The sequence below is a fragment of the Plecotus auritus genome (assembly GCF_963455305.1).
Source record: "Plecotus auritus genome assembly, chromosome: 9".
Lineage (NCBI taxonomy): Eukaryota > Metazoa > Chordata > Mammalia > Chiroptera > Vespertilionidae > Plecotus > Plecotus auritus.
This window is the reverse complement of record NC_137783.1, coordinates 85,612,530-85,635,675: the sequence shown is the minus strand read 5'-3', so window position 1 is coordinate 85,635,675 and position 23,146 is coordinate 85,612,530. Positions and strand designations below refer to the sequence as shown.

At 38.5% G+C, this 23,146-nt stretch overlaps 1 protein-coding gene across 9 annotated transcripts in view; it reads left to right on the top strand.

Annotated features, from left to right (window-relative positions):
* Positions 1-23,146, top strand: part of YAP1 (Yes1 associated transcriptional regulator) — a 139,346-nt gene that overhangs the window by 101,759 nt on the left and 14,441 nt on the right. For 3 of the 9 annotated variants that reach the window (XM_080640018.1, XM_080640014.1, XM_080640013.1), the window contains 2 exons: positions 10,947-11,128; positions 13,487-13,534. In XM_080640018.1, the coding sequence (XP_080496144.1) occupies positions 10,947-11,128; positions 13,487-13,534 (230 nt within the window). Of the gene's footprint in view, positions 1-10,946; positions 11,141-13,486; positions 13,535-23,146 lie in introns of all 9 variants that reach the window. The other 6 variants (XM_080640017.1, XM_080640012.1, XM_080640011.1 and 3 more) reach the window with 2 other exon arrangements.

Sequence of the window (23,146 nt, the reverse complement as noted above, 5' to 3'; positions counted from 1 at the left end):
TCTTTTGATAGAGAATTGAGAAGAAATTGACCGAAATAATGATGTTATTTATATTTTTTCAAGAATTTAAAGAATTTAGATACAGTAAGTCATGGATAGGCTAATTGATATAAACAAGAGTTAAGTTTCTACAGCATCTCATCAACATTGTAACAAAATGACATTGGTTATTCAAGGACCTGCTGTACTTTTAACCCAATTTTAGAGCCCTGGAGGTTGGTGCTTGGGAAGGGAGGGAAGTGCAAAATGTGACAAGACTTAAAGTCATAGAGGAGGTTAGGATTAGGTTACCACATAATGCAAAACAAAACAAGGTACTGTACCACTTTATCCCCAGTGGGATGGCTGAAATCAAAGAGACAATAACAAGTGTTGACTAGACTGTGAAGAAACTAGAACCCTCATACATTGCTGGTGGGATAGAAAAAGGATGCAGCCACTTTGGAAAATGGTTTGGCAGTTCCTCAAAAAGTTAAGCATAGCAATACCAGCAAATTCTGTCCCTAGATATATATGCCAAAGAATTGAAACATACGTCTACACAAAAACCTGTACAAGAATATTCATAGCAGCATTATTCATAACAGCCAAAAAGTAAAAACACAAATGACCGTCAATCTATGAATGGACTAACAAAATGTGGTATATCCATAAAATGAAATGTTATTTGCCATTAAAAAGGAATGAAATGCTGATACCACAACATGGATGAATCTTGAAAACGTTGTGCTGTGTGAAACAAGTCAGTCACAGAAGGCCATATATTGTTTGATTCCACTTATAACATGTCCAAATAGGCAAATCCATAGAAACAAAGTAATTAGTGGTTGCCAAGGACTGGGGAAGGGGAAATTGGAGTTGTACTGCTAAGGATATGGGGTTCTTTTTAGGGTGATAAGAATGTTCAGAAATTAGACAATGGTGAAGATTATAGGAGTCTATGGATACATAAAAACAAAAGTGAATTTTATAGTATGTGAAATATCTCAGTCTCAGTAAATGTATTATTTAAAAAATTCTTGGGCATGGTATTGTCATTTAAACATATAGCTTTATTAAATGTTGGTAAACATCTTTTGCACATTGATCTTTTGCTCCTTTTATAAGAGACGGATTTTCATTGTGAATCAAATAGTAAGAATTTTCACTGGAAAACCATCATTTTATATCTAAATATGTATATAAGTTATCCAGATAGTAGATGATTCAGTCCCTTAGATCCGTGGTTGGCAAACTGCGGCTCGCGAGCCACATGCGGCTCTTTGGCCCCTTGAGTGTGGCTCTTCCACAAAATACCACAACCTGGGCAAGTCTATTTTGAAGAAGTGGCTTTAGAAGAAGTTTAAGTTTAAAAAATTTGGCTCTCAAAAGAAATTTCAAACGTTGCACTGTTGATATTTGGCTCTGTTGACTAATGAGTTTGCCAACCCACTGCCTTAGATCATGTAGTAAACACTTAGCTAGTAGTAGGTGCTTTTTTTTTTTTTACTATTTTAAGACTGATAGATGGGCTATTAGTTTGTGTTTTTAGAAAAGCATTCATTTCTTTTAACAAGTCTTATTTTATAGTCTTAAGTACCCATGTAGGTATGGGAAAATCTAAAATTTGTTTCTAAATGTTATGAACAAACTAATGTAGCCATGTTAATATGTTAAAATGCAGTGTCTGAGACTTGATAACATAGACCAGCGACCGGTGTGCCACAAGAATTTTTAAAGCATGCCATACCTGACTATTTAGTCAGAAGCACTGACCTATTTTCCCTTAGATTATAAGTAAAAGAATTATAACAGCCAGCACAACAATAGACATCTGGTAGGAATGTATAAAAATTCTACCTATTTTTTTGTCAGATTGACCAAAAAAACACCACATTTTTTGATGTGCAGTAGAATTTTAGTAATTTTTGCCATGAGATGATAAAGGTTGAAAATCACTGTATTAGACAAAGTAAAGAAATGCTTTCTTTTGTTGTGGGAGATTTGTTATAAGATGTTTTAAAAGTTCAAAAATTATTTCTAATTTTAAATTTATACTTAATGAGATTACCAGGGTTTAATTTCTTATCCCAAAGTTTATAGTAGTGGATTACCAGATCTGTAGTTCTTTGCAGTATTGCACAGTTGAGGTTACAAATTATATAAATGTGAAAATTGTCTGAAGTTTCAAAACTCAGATGTTTAGAATGAAGTTTTAGAAGAGACCCATGGTGATGACCTCCTTTGTTGTTGAGAAAGGTGGTCTCTTCTTTTTCAGTCATTGCTGAGTGGATGGTTTGCTACCATAAAGCTGTCAGGATTGATTTGTTAAGTAAAACTTGAAACAGTTGCTATTTCATAGTCCAGGCAGCACAGAATCTGAACTTTAAAACAAAGCATAAGGAAATTTAAAAAATTCTGTCATACTTGAGGGATTTTTTTTTCTCTTTACCTTTTAGAAATTTTATTAAAACTGGAAACATTGGAATTTCAGCACTTGATCATGGAGGGGAAGAAGTTGGTAATGCTGTTCTTCTCTGGCTGCCCTTCCCCCTTCCCCCAGGAAACAAAGCCTGTTTTGTTTCATGCCTGCTTGTGAGGTCTGCTGCACCCCATGTGGGTGCACAGCTCTGCGCTTTGTTGAAATGCTTGAGATACTCAGAAGGTAAAGAACAGGATGCTTCTGGAGAGGGATAAATCTGCTTCAGTAGATAAACAAGGCTGTTTGAATTGGTCATTTAAGTGAGCTCTTTATATGGAAACCTTGGCACTGCTTGTATCCATAGGTAACAGCATGTAGGTAAACACAACTTAAAGTGCTTACCATTATTAGCCAGAGAGGTTGTTTATGTTGCATATTTTGTGGAAATTTCTGTTTAATTCTGCAGAGTTGTTTCTCCTCCATCTTGTAATGTCTTGTTTTTCCTTTTATGTGGTTTTGAATCGTCAGATAAGCTTAGATTTGCACCACATTTTACCAACTGCTTCATTATGTGATCATTGTCATTAATGATTACTGCTTATGGTGGGAAGCAGAGGATATTTACCTCTTTGTTTTCATGCAGTTTTGTTATTGTCCAGTTAGATTTCACAAGGAATATATATTACTTTTATTAACTTATTAAATGCTGTATTACTTAATAAAAACCTAGTGGGAAAGCTGAAAATGTTTAAGACATGAAATGTTTGAGAGTGTATAGATCTAGAACCTGTTTTGAAATCATGTTTTACAGTTTCAACAATCCTCAACTTACTAATGAGCTATTTCCTAGCAGTTATTTTTTAAATTTTTATTTATTTAATTGCTTACAAGTGAAAACATTTTCCCCCAATATATTTTTTTGCTCTAGGCCTCAATCTATGAGACATTCAATGCATGTGGTAGATTCTCAGATCAGCCCCTGATTCATATTTAATTCATATTATCAAACTTGACATAGCACAATGTAGAAAACATCTCTCTGGGGAAATTTGTTGAATGTCCTGGAATGCCAGGAACATGTTTCATCAAAAGAGAAGGATTCCTAAGGGGGTTGAGCTAAGGCTCAATCTCCACCACCCATTTTTTTCCAGTTAAATCTTCTAGGAGATATGTTATACATATCTTTGTGAATCATAGAATACTTTGAAACAATGAGTTGCATGGTAAAGTGAGAAGAGGGGACGGGAGCTAGGGAATTCAAGCCAGGATGATTATCTGTAGGCATACTAATCTTAAAGTTTAAGAACTATTCTGGAAAAGGGAGGAGACTAACATTTGTGGAGTATCTATTACATTCAAGATTATAATAGACTAGAGGCCCGGTGCACAAAATTCATGCATGGGGGGGCGGGCAGTGTCCCTCAGCCTGGCCTGCACCCTCTTGCAGTCCGGGAGCCCTCGTGGGATGTCTGACTGATGGCTTAGGCCTGCTGCCCAGCAGTTGAGGTAGTGGGCCTAAGCTGGCAGCCAGACATTCTTAGCGCTGCTGCGGAGGTAGGGAGGCTTCCGCCACTGCCACTGAGCTCACCCGCTGTGAGCCCGGCTTCTGGATGAGCAGCGCTCCCCGTGTGGGAGCACACTGACCACCAGGGGGCAGCACCTGCGTTGAGTGTCTGCCCCCTGGTGGTCAGTATGCATCAGAGTGACCAGTCATTCTGCCGTTCAGTCAGTCGATTTGCATATTAGTCTTTTGTTATATAGGATGCCTTACATATATTACTTAATCCCCACCATGACTCCAAAAGGGAAATGTTAATATCCCCAGCTATCCAAGGGTTGGCAAAAGTAGGTTTATGGAAAATTATTCAACAGGAAAAATTACTCAATAATTAAATAATACAAGAATAAACTCTGCATATTCACAACTTTAAGCCTACTTTTGCCCACCCCTGCAGTTGAGGAAACCGAAAGTTAGATGAATTACTAAATTGGTGTACTCAATTCTAGTTGTGGTTTGTTTGACTCTACAGGCTGGGTTTTTTATATCATACTATGATGCCTGTCAGTTGTGTGTCTAATGTTGGTGACTGGTAGATAGATACAAGCAATTGTATTAAATGAGATTATTGATTGGTGCCTGACAAAAGTTAGCTCTCAATTTTTTTGTCCTTTTTCTTATGTATTCCCCTATAAAATACTAAACTATAAACCATAGTTATGAAAGTTTTAGCAATTTGTTCTTTGTAAAGACATTTCATAAATAAGTCTGGTTTTTTTTCCACATAAAAGATTAATTACGGCTTTGAACAGTATGGAGCAGTATGTCTGTCATATTTTGACATCCTTCTCTGTTCTGCCAGACAAAATATTTGAAAGAGATAACCAAAAAGACATAACTGGGGTCACAATCTCCGTAGGTCAGAATAAGGAAACTGCACAAAGCAGCAGTAAGCCAGGGCAGAGCTAGGGGCCTGCCAGGTTTAGGGGCCAGTCGGGTCCTGAGGATATTAGGAACTCAGAGTTAAGAACAAAGAAGGAGGGACAGAAACCATGTGTAGAACCGGCTGGCCCTAAGCCACTAGTACTAAAAGCAAGGATTGACCACATGTCAGGTCACGAATTTCAAGAATCAATATACAGACCATGTTATTTTAACCACATGCACTTAAATTAGATCCCAATAGTAAGTTAGCTTCAAAAAGAAAAAATGGCTTGCCCTGTCAGCTATTAAAACATAAAGGTTGTAATTAAAAGTGTTGTATCTAATATAAGAGTAACACACTTAATGAGCAAGATAGGAAATGCAAAAACAAAATAACAAAATATGGGGATTTAACCTGTTAAAGATGATTGGTGGAAGGATACACTTTCCATGAGTGGTGTCAGAACTAATGGATAGTCATGAAGAAAGATAAAATTAGGCCCCTTCATACCGTCTAATTCCAAAATGGATTGAATTGCCAAAGAATTACATTTTATAAAGTGAAACCATATAGTTTTTAATTTAAAGATTGATGAATTCCTCTTTCATCTGGGAGTGGAGAAACTATAGCTCAAATTTCAAAATACATTGATGAATTTGACAACCTAAAAAATAAACTTAAAGAAAAAATAAACTAAAAAGATATAATAAGCTGAGGGAAATTATTTTTTACTTATATATGACTAAAGTGTGTTGTTGTTTTTTTTAATCCCTGGTATATAAAGGTTGTCTAAAAAAGGAAAAGATAAACAATTCATATAAAAATGCAAATGGCCCTTTAAAATGTGGAAAGTGACCAAGCTTCTATAATAAGACAAAGCAAAATATTGTGAAACCATTTCTCATCTTTCAGAATGGTAAAAATCCAAAAGTTTTGTAAGGCTGTGATGGATAAAAAGATAGTCTTCATATATTACTTATAGAGCTACAACAAAGTACAACCTCTATGTGTACAGGGGAAGAGGGGGATGACTTGGCAATGTTACTTAGTTTTTAACCAGTGACTCAGCAGTCTCTCCAATCTAGGACTCTACCCCAAAGATACAGTAGTAGAAATACAAAATTATGTATGTCTGAGCTTCTTCTGTATGGTACTCTTTAGTAATAGTGAAGACCTAATAGAGAATTGGTTGGATGGAATACTAATTAACTATTTAAAAAAGAAGATGGGGAAAACCTCTATATATTGCTTTGGAGTGAACTCACATATATATATTATTCTGTTCTTAAAAATCTTAGCAAACACACAGCAACTTCTTAGATATATGCTAGTATCCTATGAATACTTGATTCCACTTTGCCTTTTTCTATTTATTAAGCAAAATAGTAACAGTTATCTCTTGGGGATGGGAGGATGGTGGGTGGGAAGTAGAATAAGTCTCTAAAATTCAAAAGCAAACACAAGTGAACCACATAGAGAGTTGTTGGCTGAGTCACACAGAGAAGAATTATTTCAGGTGACTTTTAATCACAGTAATCTTACTATTTACACCAAAAAGAAATATCTCAAGGACAAAAAAAATTGGAAACTTTTATGAATCAGTAGGTTGAATTTTAACTAAGGCATCTGTTGCTTATAAAGGTTGCTCTATAATTTTTCTTCTAGTATCCTTGGTTCTTATGTCTTGCTGAACTCAGAAGAGTTGGTCAGTCTAAAGGGAAATGGGTAGGATTTCTGTATTGTTGTATCTTAAATGGTTAAATTTCTGCCTCAGTGAATACTCAACTTAGGAACGTTTTAGTAGTTTTTTAGCACAAACTCTGTGCGAGACTCTGTGCTAGGCACTAAGGATACAAGCAGTCCTCAGGTTATGTCGGACTCGACATACGTCATTTTGTGGTTACGTCGCCATCTCCCATTTATTTGTTAAAAAAAAAGTTCTGTCATTTCAACGTATGTATATATGTGCTTCATGTTTTTTTATTATTTATTTACTACAAGTAAAGGTCAGGAATTGTTATCTATCTTTTACATTTTTTTTTACTGTTTCACTTCATTACTGCTGTGTATGTGCTCCATGTGAGTGACGTAGGTGCTTATGTAGGTGGATTCTGACTTACAGCGAAAATCGTGTTACGTCACGCCATAGGAACGGATCTCCAACATAACCCGAAGACCTACTGTATATATGTGGCTGTTTCCCTATTCCTGTGGCACTCCAGTCTAAGAGAGTGTATACACAAATTTGTAAATAAAAAATTACAGTCCGGTGAGAAATGTCAAATGGAAAAGTCCTGCAGTAAGACAGTTCTTATTGTTCATAACGGACTTTGGGAAAGACTGAGGAAAAAGACTTAGTGTTTACCAAGTGGCTTCTGTGGAGCTGAAATAAAGAATAATTTACAGGAATTCAGCAATATAGTAGAGGATTCCGAGACTCAAATAAATGATTTGTTATATGAGGAAGCAAAAAAAACACACAATCAGAAGAGCAAAAAGAAAAAAAGAATCCAAAAATATGAAGATAGTGTAAGGAGCCTCTTGGACTACTTCAAGTGTATCAACGTTCACATTATGGGGGTACCAGAAAGAGAATAGAGAGAGCAAGATATTGAAAACTTATTTGAAGAAATGACAGAAAACTTCTCCTAACTGGTGAAAGAAATAGACTTACAGGTGCAGGAAGCATAGAGAGTCCCAAACAAGAGAAACCTAAAGAGACCCATACCAAGACTCATCATAATTAAAATGCTAAGGGTTAAAGACAAAGAATCTTAAAAGCAGCAAAAGAAAAGCCATTAGTCATCTACAAGGAGCACCCATATGACCAGCTGATTTCTCAACAGAAACTTTGCAGGCCAGAAAGGAGTGGCAAGAAATACTCAAAGTGCCCTAACCGGTTTGGCTCAGTGGATAGAGCATCGGCCTGCGGACTGAAGGGTCCCGGGTTCAATTCCGGTCAGGGGCATGTACCTTGGTTGCGGGCACATCCCCAGTAGGAGGTGTGCAAGAGGCAACTGATCGATGTTTCTCTCTCATCGATGTTTTTAACTCTCTGTCCCTCTCCCTTCCTCTCTGTAAAATATCAAAGTATATTTAAAAAAAAAAAAAAAAGAAATACTCAAAGTGATGAAAAACAAGGACCTATAACCAAGATTACCCAGCAAAGCTCTTATTTAGAATCAAAGATCAGATGAAGAGCTTCACAGATAAGAAAAAGCTAAAGAAGTTCATCACCAAATCAGTATTATATAAAATGTTGAAGGGTATTTTTTAAGAAGAGGAAGAAGAAGAAAATGATAAATAGATAGATAGACAGATAGATAGATAAATATAGCCCTAGCTGGTTTGGTTCAGTGGGTAGAGTGTCAGCCTGTGGACTGAAGGGTCCCAGATTCAATTCCAGTCAAGGGCACATGCCTGGGTTTCGGGCTCAATCCCCAATAGGGGGCATGCAGGAGGCAGCCAATCAATGATTCTCTCTCATTATTAATGTTTCTCTCTCTCTCTCTCTCTCTCTCTCTCTCTCTCTCTCTCTCTCTCCCCCCCCCCCACCCCTTCTTCTCTGAAATCAATAAAATGTATTTTTTTTAAATATGAACACAATAAAATGGCAATAAATACATATCTATCAATCAGCAATTGAACCTAAAAATCTAAACAAAAAATGTAATGAACAAAATAAACTGATAGATAAAGTAGAATCAGAAGCATGGAAACATGGAACACACTGACAAGTCTCAAAGGAAAGAGGGCCAGGAAGAGATTAACCAAAGGTCTTATGCATATATGCATTACCTATGGACACAGATAATAGAGCGGTGAATGCCTAGGGTGAGGCGGGAACCAGGTGGAGGGGGACTGTGGGGGAAGAAAGAGGGACATCTGTAATATTCCCAACAATAAAGACTAAAAAAATTTTTTTTAATTTTAATGTCTGAAAAGGTGATACATCATTCTTAACATTTTCACATAATAAAACTTCCATCTGCTTACCGAGATTACCACAATTCACAGTGTGGTTGTATCAGTGACTAAAACTCACTAGCATAAGAATCCAGTCCATTTCTAATTGTTAGATAGTGTAAAGTAGGTTCAACTAAAAAAATAGTGACTACCTGGCTGTATTGGGGGTATCATGGTGTTGAATGAGACAGAACTCTGCCACCCAGATGTTTGTAGGCTTATTTTATTTTTAGCATGCATCAGATCATTGTAATATACTTTATTATAGGTCTACAAGAGGCCCAGTGCACGAAATTCGTGCACAGGTAGGGTCCCTACGCCTGGCTGGCAATCAGGGCCGATCTGTTGGACGACCAGCGGCGTGATTGGGGCCCCTGCTCGCACCCGCCTTGACTAGTATAGCGCCACCCCGCCCCCCACCACCGCTGCGGGTTGGGGGTTGGGGCAGCTCCTATGTTGAGCATCTGCCCCCTGGTGGTCAATGAGCATCATAGTGACCCGTCATTCCACCATTCAGTCGATTTACATATTGGGGTTTTATATGGTCTACTAGAGGCCCGGTGCACGAAATTCATGCATTCAGAGAGGGGTCCCTCAGCCCAGACTGCACCCTCACGCAGTCTGGGAGCCCTCAGGGGATGCCTCAGAGGTGAGGCGGGAGAGGCTCCCACCACTGCTGCTGCACTAGCCAGCCATGAGCCTGGCTTCTGGTGAGCTGCGCCCCCCCTGTGGGAGCACACTGACCACCAGGGGACAGCTCCTGCATTGAGCATCTGCCCCCTGGTGGTCAGTGCGTGTCATAGCAACTGGTTGTTCTGCTGTTAGGTTGATTTGCATATTAGCCTTTTATTATATAGGATAATAAAAGCATAATATGCTAATTAGACTGGACAGCCGAACAACCTTCCGGACATCCTTCTGGACGACAGCCCCGATGAAGCTGGGGCTGCAAGGGCCGAGCCCCTTGCACGAATTTCGTGCATTGGGCCTCTAGGAGTTATTACAGATTGGTAATATTTTTTAATCCTCACTCAAGTATATGTTGACTTTTGGCAGAGAGGAAGGAAGAGAGAGAGAAACATCAGTTGCCTTCTGTATGTGCCCTCACCAAGGGTTGAACCTGCAACCTTTGTGGGGTATGGGACAACGCTCCACCTGGGGCAAGGATAATTTTGATGGGCTTTACTGCTCAGAATCTTTTGTCTCACTTGCTTTGGGTTATATTTATGGTTTTTTAGTTTTGGGGTTTTTTTTTTTACTGATTTGAGAGAGAGAAGGAAACGTCGATTTGTTGTTCCACTTTTTATGCATTCATTAGTTGTTTTTTATACGTGCCCTGACCAAGGATTGAACCCACAACTTTGGCATATATGGAAGACGCTCTAACCAACTGAGCTACCTGGCCAGGGTGGGAGATGTATTTTTAAATTAAATATGTATTTCTATTCTGTAATAAGCAATGCATTCATACCATTCAAACTTCAAAAAGTTACCAAAAATGTCTCTCTTCTACTCAGTCCTTTAGTCACAGTTTCCCAGCTCCAGAGACAACGTGTATTGGTTGTTTCTTGGCTGCTGTTTAATTCATATTCTCTGGATAGGCATGTAGTATACATTTCCCCCCCTTTTTTTATACTCTCTGCTCTGCACTTTGCTTTTAACTTCGTGTGTCCTAGACCAGTGGTCGGCAAACTCATTAGTCAACAGAGCCAAATATCAACAGTACAACGATTGAAATTTCTTCTGAGAGCCAAATTTTTAAAGCGTAAACATCTTCTAACGCCACTTCTTCAAAATAGACTCGCCCAGGCCGTGGTATTTTTTGGAAGAGCCTCACTCAAGGGGCCAAAGAGCCGCATGTGGCTCACGAGCCGCAGTTTGCCGACCACTGTCCTAGACGGCTCCTTGTCATTCATTGCCTGTTGGAGCTGCCCCTTGTTTCTTTTCTTTGTGGCTGCCTCGCAGCTTGTAACAACATGACTAACAGTAGTAATAAACCACATAACCATTTCACTACCGATGGGTTTTTAAGTTATTTCCAGATTTACTACAGAAAAGGACTAATATCCTCAGTTAAGTATCCCCAGTTGCTTTGAATAACTAAATATCTCTTTCCTCTGCTAGTTTTTTAGGACGCATCTTTTGTTTCATTTCAGCCATGAACCAGAGAATCAGTCAAAGTGCTCCAGTGAAACAGCCACCACCCCTGGCTCCCCAGAGCCCTCAGGGAGGAGTTCTGGGTGGCGGCAACTCTAACCAGCAGCAACAGATGCGGCTGCAGCAACTGCAGATGGAGAAAGAGAGACTGCGACTGAAGCAGCAAGAACTGCTTCGGCAGGTGAGGCCACAGGTTAGAAACCAGCCTTCCACTTTTTGGGGTCTGTTTTCCTACTTGAAGTTGGATGTATTTCATTTTTTAGTTAGAGGAATGTGTCTCTAAAACTGGAGTGACACAGAAACACTATCCAGCTCTGTCCTTGTCTTAGTTTAGTTTCTTGACTGGGCTTTGATCACATGGACTGTAACATGTAAAACGGTATCACAAAGCGAGGTTTGGGCTGTGGTCATTGCAGCCACGCAAAAATTAAAGGAAACAGGGGTGCTTCTTCACATGTACATGGAATTGTAGATTACTGTGCTTCTGCAGATTACTACTTCTGAACATTCACTAACGGGGAAACTCTGGGACACCACTTAGGAAGAACATCTTTTACTTTAAATTAATTATTGATCTGGGGAAATACTACAGGGTATTTCTCATATGACAGCTATCTTTCAGTATTGCTCAATGTAAGATTTTTAAAACATAACACAAGTTATCCTAAATTTGGAAGGTGCCAAAATTCCGTAAAAATTACCTGCTTAATGGGTATTTTTTTGTTTTGTTTTGTTTTATGTTGGGAAGGAAAGGACATTAGAGATCTTAAAATCATTTATGACCTTTCCATCAGTTTTCTTTCAGAAAGTACTGTTGGTCTTTATGTTCCATAAGAATGGATAATCCCTCATCTAAAAATCAATATTTACTTTATCTTGATTGAGAGGGATAAAGTCTAGATAATGGGGGTGTGATCTTATCAAAGCAGTTTATTTTTTAAGTTTTATATAAATTTGGGGGGTAATAAAAATAAGTGTATAAATGGTAAAAGCTGTCAGTTTCTTGCTTGTGTGTGTGTGTGTGGTTTTTTTTTTTTTTCAGAGACACTCTTATCTATTTATACACATTAAATACATGTGTCCATACTCTCCCTCCCCCACCTAAATCATAGCATGCTAAGTATAGATATTTAAAAAAAATACTCTACATGTCTGTTACCAGGAAGTGGGCATTTAAACAAGGTACTTTTTTTTGTAATGAGGGCTATATTTAAAAAGTGTCACTGGAGTGTTAATGGAAATGCATGAACTAAATTGAACTCTGATTTGGGATTTGAGGACCTGGAAGCTGAGGAATTAAAATAAGCCATGAAATCCCAGAAAGACTCACCTTTAAACTGTTTGTGCTGTCAGTAATCTCTCAGTGTAATGATAATGTGGCTGGCACCAAGGTGGGCTCGAGAGGGTAGGAGAGTCTGTGCCAGCAGGTAGTGTGAGGAAGTGGTCTTGCAAGAAATATTTCTTCATCTGCCATCAAGAAGGTGGGAACAGGAAGCATATTAACACGTTTACTGTGTCTCTAATGACTTCCTAACAAATTAATCTAAAGGAAAGATTTCTCATTTAAATAACACTTTATCATCAGAACAAGGGGGAGCCATCATGTACCTATTAGGAGAAATAAAGTAATTTAACAGTACCCTTTACACAGCCTGTTTTCATGCTTGCTTTTTATTTTGTTGTTACTGAGTGCTAGATGGTCTAAGTAAATACAAGTCTTAGTTTCACATATGAATGGGAGACTCTGAAAACCAAGGAATCTTGTTAAGTGATTTAATTACTTATGTCAAAGTCTTACTGTTTATAATTTTTATATGTAAAAGTCTAGAAATGGGCTATTCGTCATTTTGGTGTATGCTATAGACCAGCCTGGCTTGTTTTTGGTGTCTTTTTGGTGGTATTTTGGTGGGCAGAATGCTGCTCCTTGAAAAACGCTTCCTTCCAAAGAATTTTTCTATTTTCACTTTTACTCTGGGTGATGGGTCCTGGAAGAATAGCTTCATTTCCTTGGAAGGTAACTTCTTGGGTAACTTCTTGCTCTGTTTCTTCTTTACTTCCAACTGCGTTATCTTTTCTTGCATTGAAATGACAGAACTGCTCTATTCTTATACTAATAGTCTATATTTTTAGGGTGTTTTTGTTTTTTAGCAATCGGCATAAATAACGTATGTCTTAAGTCTTTTGCCTTCCTGTGAACTTCTTCCATTGACAGTTTCTCTTATCACTAAAACATCAAATTATATTTTTCCTGCTTCACCTAATACTCGGAAGCAAAGAACCTACCTGACCAAGAGCAAATCTGATTTGGGTCCTGACACCCAGTCTTGCTGTCCTGTCCTCAATGCTGTGCAATGCTTGAGAGGTTTCAGTTTGTTGTGTGGTGACTCCATTGGCTCCTGTCTTCCTCAGTCTGCTGCTTCGGGCTAGCTTGGGAATTCTGTGCTATGGTGATATGTCTGGATACAATTTGTAAGTCGGCCTACATAGCCAAACCATGTGGCTTGAAGTAATTTTTATCCATCTTATTTTTTACTCTTAGGCAATGCGGAATATCAATCCCAGCACAGCAAATTCTCCAAAATGTCAGGTAGGCTCTTATCTGATGTTTTAGCATTAAAAATGAAAAAGATACTAGGAAAGAGAGAAACTTGTGCTCCAAGGGCCTGTCCTCACTAAAGATTAGCCCACAGTATAACTTCGAGCTGTCTTTCTACCAAGATACTTCAGTTAATGTTGCTCTTCCCAGAAACTCTACTATCTGTTCCCTTCCTGCTCCTCCCGTATTGCTGCTAGTATTCATTTTTATTCCATAGAGGTCTTTTTTTATTCCACATTTGAAATGTATTATGTCTCCAGTATACATTCTATCAGTCTTGAAGTCTGCCTAATTTTTATATTGTGTAGCTTTAAAAAGTATTAAGTTGATAATCTGAGAAGTAACAACAGGAATATTGACTTGGGGAGGCTACTATAGGAAAGTTTATTAATAGTCATAATGATACTGTTAGGAAAGGAAAAATTCTTTCTAGTGAACATTCCAAAGGAACAATATCAAAATCACTAGAAGAGAAGGATCTTCCCCAGGGAATGTTTTGAATTTCTTTGTTGGCTTTTATCAGCACATTTTTCCTTGATGAAACCCAGGGAGCACTGGTTGTGAAGGTATCTTATTTAGAGGGCAAGATTGTGGCCATACTTTCTTCTGGCACAGCTACTTATCTGACTCATGGGCAGAAACTCATTCCTGAAACCAAAGGGATTCTCTGTGTTCAGGGTTCCTAGGGTTTGAAGGAATTGGGAGGTAGGGGGTCATTCCACTTTTCTCAGGTGGGCAGAAGCAACCATGAAACCCCTCAGATGATATGTAGCTCTCTTGCATTAGGCTAAGTAAGTGCATCACGTTAGAATCAGCTGTGGAAGTGGGAGTCGGCAGAATGTCACTCATTTTGGATACTGTTAACTTGTCCATTGGGGCACTGTGCCTATAAAGTCAGATGTCGTCTTCATAGAGACAAGTTAACTTTGTGAAGAGAGAAACTCTGTTCTTTATCTCATTAATGCCTCCTTTAATCAATAGATCAAATTAGGGAATAACTCATAGACGTTGTCTTTGCTAAAGCAGAGAGCACATGCATTCTTGTGATGAGGGCAACTGACACCACACTTGTCTGGAAAGAGCACGTAGCATTGGGTCTTTATGTGGTAAAGACATTTTTCCCTTGCTTTTTCTCTGAAGTGTTTCTGAAACAAGACTTATATTTGTGCTAAATGAAGTGGAAACTAACATAGGTTCAGAAATTAACTCAAATTTGAGCCAAAAGTCCTCTATGCCAAAGTGTTTTGGGAAATTGTTTTTTTTCCAATCTGAGATTTTAAACCTCAAATCTGATCAACAAAGTACTTCTAAGTTTTTATATCAAACTTGAGTATAAGTAAATCATAACTCTTATTAAAATTCTCACCAGGAGTTCTTAGTTACTTTTTTACTACTAAAACTTTAGAAAAGGTGAGCCTTATAAGTAATAAGAATTATATGCAATTTATATGGTATTAAAAATGCAGAGTTGATTTCTTAGATTTGTCTAAGAGCAAGCAACGTACAAAAGATACATTTTTTTAAATCAACTTTGCATATGCTGGAAAATAAGATCTTGATTTGTTATATAAGTTTTAGTTGTCAGTGTATTTACCTGGCACAATTGTGAAAATGTTGATAAATGTGTGAAATTCCAGTATAGGGCTAAATTTGGAGTAGCTCACATACATGGAATCTGGTAGTGTTTGTGTCAAGCAAGCATTTGTGTTTTTCTCATCCTCCATATTTTGTAAATGACCTTAAGGTAGACGTCAGGAAAGATTTCACAAAGAAGGGTCATGTTTTTAGTGAAGATGGCTTTAGATAAGGGTCAGCAGGGTAATCAAGAAAGTCAGGAAGAGCGTTAGGCACTGTTGTTCAAAGTTTATTATTTACTATTCTAATAGAAATTAGTGCAGATTAGTTAACAAGTAACGTGAAATTGGTGTCATTTTTTAATCCTACTAGAGGCCCAGTGCATGAAATTCATACACGGGTAGGGTCCCTTAGGCCTGGTCAGTGATCAGGGCCAATCAGGGCCTTGCAGCTGCCAACCGGGGCCTCACTTCCCCTGCTGCTGGCTGCTGGCCGGGGCCTTCCTTTGTCCCGCGCCACCCGCTGGTGGTCAGCGCGTGTCATAGCGAGTGATGGAACTCCCAAGGGGACAATTTGCATATTAGGCATAGACACCTCACATGCTTTGGGTTATGGGAAGGTACCAAATTTCAAAATGTTTACAAATCACTCATTTCAAAGGCTTCCGTGAAGTACTTTCTAATAAGATTAACAAAACATGTCTATATTATAGGATTCTCTGGTCAGGTAAACTAATGTCAGTATAGTTAAGGTTAACACAGAATTCTGAAAAATTAAGACAACTTAACTTTAAAGGCAGTAGTATATCTTCTTAGTTAAAGATGGACATTATCACCTTAATTTATTTGGAGAATTTTAGAGAAACTTGACCTCAGAGAGCTTAAAATTGTTAGTTTCATTTTGATTATTCACTATTCTATTTTTCAAAAGCAATTTTTATTCTCAGAAAAAACTTTAAAGCTACAAACATTGTCTTTGCTCTGTAAGATTGAGCATGTAATGCTTAATTTTCTAGATATGTCTTTTTCTAATACATGAATTGCTTATTTGTAAAGCAATGCATCCCAGCTTCTGTTTCAAGGTCTTTTAAAACAACATTTTAAGGGAAGATAGTCTGCCCTGTGTATGAAAGTTTTTAACTTTTCTTGTGCTTAAGAATGTGGTTCCTAATACCTGTGAGATGAATGTAAACTCTGCAACCTGGCTCATGGTCTGTGGTCAGTAGCCTGGTTAAGCCAATTGCTCTTCTGCTAAGTGTACCCTCCTGTATTGTTACCACGATTCTGCCGGGAGCTTTTCTTCCTCTTACCAATTAAGATTCTCCTTGTAGCCTTATAAGACATAGGTCAAGACTCATCCCCAAGTTGCTTCATCTGGATTCTTGAAACTGCCCAGGAAATAGATATAAGACTGTTGTAATTAGATACCCTTTTTTGTGAGTAAATAATTGCTTTAATCTTCATAGAAATTATAGCTATAAATGTTTTTGCAACTAATGAATGTTGTGTTTGCCATTTCTTACAAGTAGTAGTAAATATACATCAGGGTCAGTCATGGGTCTAATGAGTGATAAAACCCGCAGTGTTACTGTTGAAGATATTGTATGTACTACACCATTACCCACAATGGTAAAGAAGTTCAGATGTCCATAGTTTTAGTCAAATGGACTAAAATAATACTGTTCAGCTCTGTGAAAAAATAGCAATCAACTTTTTGTCCCCCTAATAGCAAAGAATTTGGCACCCCCCCCACCCCACCGTCTTTCTTGTCAGTAGATGCTGGAAAAGCTGTTTCAGAATCCAATGAACACTTCTCCTACTCCTAAGATTTATCTCGCTTCTTTTCGAAGTCCTAATATTGAATATAAACCAAAGACTCATTTATGTATTTTCCTGTGAATATTTTATATTTTATTTTTAATGGGCATGTTGACATTATTTGTATAAAAGGGGTCGGGGAGATTTAGCCTCACACCTTGCATATGCTAATAGGTTACCTTTTTTATTTTTATTTTTTCATTAAGATTCCATCATTTGAAGAATGCTATAATGACTTCTATTACTTCACTAAGTAATACAAATTACGAAAGACCTAACTCAGAGCTCTGTCGGAAAGAGTGTGAACCTCAAGATAATGCTGGGCACACCAAACTGCAAATCTATTTTGGATATTACTTTTCAGAAGTTAGGATTATCTACAGTTATAACTATTCCCAAATCCATATATACACACTTTTTAGTCAGAAATGTTTCTGAAGTTGAAGGTATTTTGGTAAAGGCACAACATTAAAAAACATAAAGCAGCCTGGCTGGCGTGGCTCAGTGGTCAAGCATCGACCTTGAACCAGGAGGTCACAGTTGGATTCTGGTCAGGGCTTATGTCGGGGTTGTGGGCTCCATCTCCAGTGTGGGGTGTGCAAGAGGCAGCCGATCAGTGATTCTCATCAATGATGTTTCTATCTCTCTCTCTCCCTATCCCTTCCTCTCTGAAATCAATTTTAAAAGTATTTTTTAAATGTAATGTTTTTTAAAAGACATTCTAAACCTTGGCTAAACGTTTTAATAACTTCAAACATAATGAAATATCTTTGACTGTTGAGAGTTGTGTTGGAAAATGGGGCATGGCGGGGCCTATCTTGCATAGTTGGAAGAAATGGCTTTTTCCCCTTCTATTTTTGGAATTGTCAACATAAACTTCTATCACTAAGGCAAGCTATTTATAAAATGTATATTTTTAGAGTTATTCTCCATTTCTAAATTTGGATTTCTAGTTTACTAAAGTAATCTTCCTTTGATTATGGGGTGGAGAGGACCTTCATTTATGTGCCTTGTACTATTCAAAAATGGATATATTATTACATAGCTTAGAATTTGCTAAAGACAAAATTGATTTAAGAAAGTAAAGTTGACATTGTATTTTTCAAATTTTCTGGCAGTGGAATCATACCTTTTTCACCTAGCATTATTATTTTGAGATTCATTCATGTTGTATTTATAGTCCATTCCTTTTTATTGCTAATTAGCATTCCATTATAGGGATATACTACAATTATTTTATCCATTCACCTATTGACAGACATTTGGGTTGTTCTGAATTATGTGACTTTGTGTAGATAGATGCTTTCATTTATCTTAGATACCCAAAGAACTTAATAACCTAGACACGTTCTAAATGTTCCTAGACTACTGACTATTTATATTGCTTTTCTCATTTTCTAAATGATAGGAACCAAAACATCCATTTTATATGGGGCCAAAATACTATAACTTAACAGTTATACTATCTTAAAGTGTCTTTTTACCATATGGGAAATAATACCACTATTTAAATGAAACAAGGGCAGTATGAAAAAGGTCAGTGGCTTATGGCTAGGTCCTGAGTCCATAGAAGTCTGCTCTGTAAAACAGGCAAACGTGCTTTTCTTTATCAACCATCCTGGAAAGTTCCCTCCAGACCCAGCTGGAACCGTTGGTTTTACTTAGAGCAGAGAGCTCTGACTAAGTGCGTCCCAGATTAGCGAAGATTTACAAGCTCAATGGGAAAAGCCACCACATTTTTGCATTATTACAGAATAAAATGAGCTAAAAATACTTGCTTCGCTTACAAAAAGTCAAATACTACTCCAGAAAAGCTATTTGACCTTTGAAATACAGAAGCATGATTAGATTTTGGCCAAATTTCCTATCAACTTGCTTACTTCTCCATTTTTGAGTCTGACAAACTATTTTTTCTAACTACCTTGGGGAAAAGAGAAGCTTAACAAACATATTTTTAGCTCAGTATTCTAATTTTAGGCATTTGTTCAGGATAAAAAGCCTCGTTAGAGATGAACGTAACTTTCAACATGACATGTTTCAGCTAAAATCAGTTTTTGTAGACAGTCCATTTATGTCCCAGAGGCTTATTTTTAAACAGCCAGGCCAGATTTACCCAATTACAAAATAATGTTCATATTCATCCAGAATCTGTTTTGATATAATGTACTTTATTGCAATAAAATGGGCTTATTTTACATATATATAAATACATACAGGCTTACTTTTTAATGCAGTATAATGGGAAAAGTTTATATGAAATACATTTTTGATCAAAAAATTCAGATTTTGCAAGTTCATTTCATACTTATCCACATTAAAATAATTACTTTTCTCTGGAGTCACTAGCAAAATGTCTCTACAGCTCTGAAACTAATTTTCAATATTTTACTTCTAAAATTCTTAATTTTATATGCGTGTTCTCGTTCATCTTTATAATCCTTGGTTACAAATAAAGCTCACTCCCAAGAAAAATCTGCAATTTCTTCCTACTGGGAAAGGTCAGCTTACAGAAGAACTCTTTCAGCCAGCTCTGATTCCATGCTCACTCCTACAAAATCTGAGTAGGTAAAGCATATATAGTAAGACACTTCGCCAAATTTCCATTTCACTTCTAAGATCTGCCTTTTAAAACTATCTTTGTATGGGCGGGGTGTGTGTGTGTGTGTGTGTGTGTGTGTGTGTGTGTGTGTGTGTATGTGCGTGCGGTGCGTGGGTGTGTTTATGTGGGAAGCAGAAGTTAACTGTTTTTGAATTCCAAAGTCATAGACTAAGAAGGAGGGAAAAGGTTGGCTTGTTTTCCTATCTAAATACAGAAGTTTCCCTTTCCCATTTTTGACAATTTCTTTAAAATAGCAACAGAAGCCCTAACTGGTTTGGCTCAGTGGATAGAGCATTGGCCTGTGGACTCGGGTCCCAGGTTCAATTCCGGTCAAGGTCATGTACCTTGGTTGTGGACACATACCCAATTAGGGGAGTGTGCAGGAGGCAGCTGATCGATGTTTCTCTCTCATCGATGTTTCTAACTCTCTAGCCCTCTCCCTTCCTCTCTGTAAAAAATCAATAAAATATATTTTAAAAATAAAATAAAATAAAATAGCAACAGAAATTGATTATCTTTATTGAATCCTGTGAAATAAATCATATTCACAGCCTGTGAAAATATTAACATAAGAATTAACGACTTGGGGAGGGGACTACCAAGTCAACTTTCATTATATAAAGCTATTTTGTTAGCAAATACTGAGCTATATAGGAATGTATCCTTTTTGGGGTAACGTGTGTAAGTTATTATACATCAATTTATACTTCAGGCTGTTCAGAAAATTACTAAGGACATCTAATCAACACTTTTTGCTGTAAACTAGAAGTGTCAAAAGTGAGTTGAATATTTATACCTTGAAATATGGTTTTTATAATCTGTATATATTAATTTTTTATCATTGGCCTTATAACATTGTATTTGTTTGCATGCCAAATTGTTCCCTGTTTGATTGATGATGCTAATACCCTCCTACCACCACCAGTAAAAATAAAGTGGCGTTTTTTCCTTGAGCCTTTCAAGTTCAGTACAGATGAATCCCTAGGTTAGTTACTCTTAGTCATGCATGGCTCAGGTATAGATTTGATGAAAAGTATGTTCCATAGCCCTTCAGGGAGTTGGATATCTTGTTAAGCAACTTGGAATGCTTTCCCTTCTTATTTGCATCTCTAAATTACCTTTCTTGGTAAATTTGGGTAAGTTGGTTCTGCAGTGTCAGCTGACATCAGAAATTTGGTTGTTAAAGGCAGCAGAAAGTAAAGCTTTAACAGCTTTGAACAAGTGAAGTGGCCTACATAATTTTATTAACCAATATCACCTCAGTAAATTCAAGAAATCATTTTTAAAATTTTTTAATCACAGATTTGAAAAGATAATTTGCACCCTCATGTTCATTGCAGCATTATTCATAATAGCCAGGATATGGAAACAACCTAAGTGTCTATCTATGAATAAAGATGTGGTATATGTATGTGTACAATAGATTACTATCTACACTAATAAAAGAGTAGCATGCAAATTAACCATCACTCTGCTACACCAAGCCATGCCCGCCAGCCAATTAGGAGCGAGTATGCAAATTAGCCCAACCAAGATGGCTGCCGGCCACGGAGCTGCAGCAAGCAGGAGGCTTAGGTTGCCCCGGCAATGGAGGAAGCCAAACTTCCTGCCTGCCCTGGCCGGCCCTGGCCTCCGCTCAAGGCTACAAAGTTTCAATTATAGAAGATAAATAAATCCCAACTAAAATTGCGGCAGCCACAGAGCTGGAGAGAGCAGGAGGCTTGGGTTGCCCCTGGCAATGGAGGAAGCCAAGCTTCCCACCTGCCCTGACCGGCCCTGGCCTCTGCTCAGGGCTACAAAGTTTCAATTATAGAACATAAATAAATCCCAGATACCAGGGCCTCTGCTTGGGTCGCCAGGTTGCGTGGCCGGCCTGCAAACCACCACAGGCCCCTCGCCCAGGCCACCCCATGCCCCAAGGGAACCCCCACCCTGATCAGGGACACCCTTCAGGGCAAACCAACCAGCCCCCACCCGTGCACCAGGCCTCTATCCTATCTAATAAAAGAGTAATATGCAAATTGATCATCACTCCAACACACAAGATGGCTGCCCCCATGTGGACACAAGATGGCCAGCAGGGGAAGTCAGTTGGGAGGGACCAGGCCTGCAAGGGAGGGTAGTTGGGGGCAATCAAGCCTGCAGGGGAGGGCAGTTAGGGGTGACCAGGCAGGCAGAGGAGGGAAGTTGGGGGTGACTGGGCCTGCAGGGAAGGGCAGTTTGTGTGTGTGGGGGGGAACCCAGGCCTGCAGGGGAGAGCAGTTGGGGGGGACCAGGCCTGCAGGGGAGGGCAGTTGGGGGGAACCAGGCCTGCAGGGGAGGGCAGTTAGGGGTGACCAGGCCTTCAGGAGAGGGCAGTTAGGGGCAATGAGGCTGGCAGGGGAGTATTTAGGGGATGATCAGGCTGGCAGGCAGAAGCGGTTAGGGGCAATCAGGAAGGCAGGCAGGCGAGCAGTTGGGAGCCAGCAGTCCTGGATTGTGAGAGGGATGTCCGACTGCCCTCGAGGGGTCCCAGATTGGAGAGAGTGCAGGCTGGGCTGAGGGACACCCTCCACCCCGTGCACGAATTTCGTGCACTGGGCCTCTAGTTCATTCATAAAAAAAGAATAGAATCTTTCCGTTTATGACATCATGGATGGATCTTGATGGCATTATGCTAAGTGAAATAAGTCAGAGAAAGCCAAATACTGTTAAAGTCCACCTATAAGTAGAATCTAAAAAAACAAAATGAAAAACCAAGTTTACAGATTAAGAAAACAGATTGGTGCTTGCCAGAGGGGTGGGGTGGAGGGTGGGTTAACTGTGTGAAAGGAGTCAAAAGGTACAAAATTCCAGTATGTTTTTAATTTTTTTTTTAATCCTCACCCAAGAATATTTCCATTGATTTTTTAGAGAGAGTGAAAGGGAGGGGGAGAGACAGAGAGAGAGAAACATTGATGTGAGAGAGACACATCAATTGGTTGCCTCCTGCATTGCCCAACCAGGGCCAGGGATCAAGCCAGCAACCAAGGTATGTGCACTTGACCGGAATTGATTCCTGGACCCTTCAGTCTGTGGGCCAGTGCTCTATCCACTGAGCCAAACCTACTAGGGCCAGAATTCTAGTTTTAAAATAAGTTGTGGGGGTATAATGTACAGCATGGTGATTATAGTTAATAATACTGTATTAAAAGTTTGAAAGTTGCTAAGAGTAAATCTTATAAATCTTCATTATGCCCAGCTGGCGTGGCTCAGTGGTTGAGCGGCAGCCCTTGAACCCAAAGGTTATGCTTCAATTCCCGGTCAGGGCACATGCCTGGGTTATAAACTCAATCCTCAGTGTGGGGCGTGCAGGAGGCAGCCAATCAATGATTCTCTCACTGATGTTTCTGTCTGTCTCTCCCTCTCCCTCTCTGAAATCAATAAAATATATTTAAAAGTCTTCATCACCAGAAAAAAAAATATTGGTAACTATGTATGGGGACGGCTGGTAACTAGACTTATTGTGGTGATTATTTCACAGTGTAAGCAAATATTGTATCATTATGTTCACACCTGAAACTAATATAATGTTATATGTTAATTATACCTCAATTTTTTAAAAAAGGAAAATAAAAAAGAATTGAAAGGGAG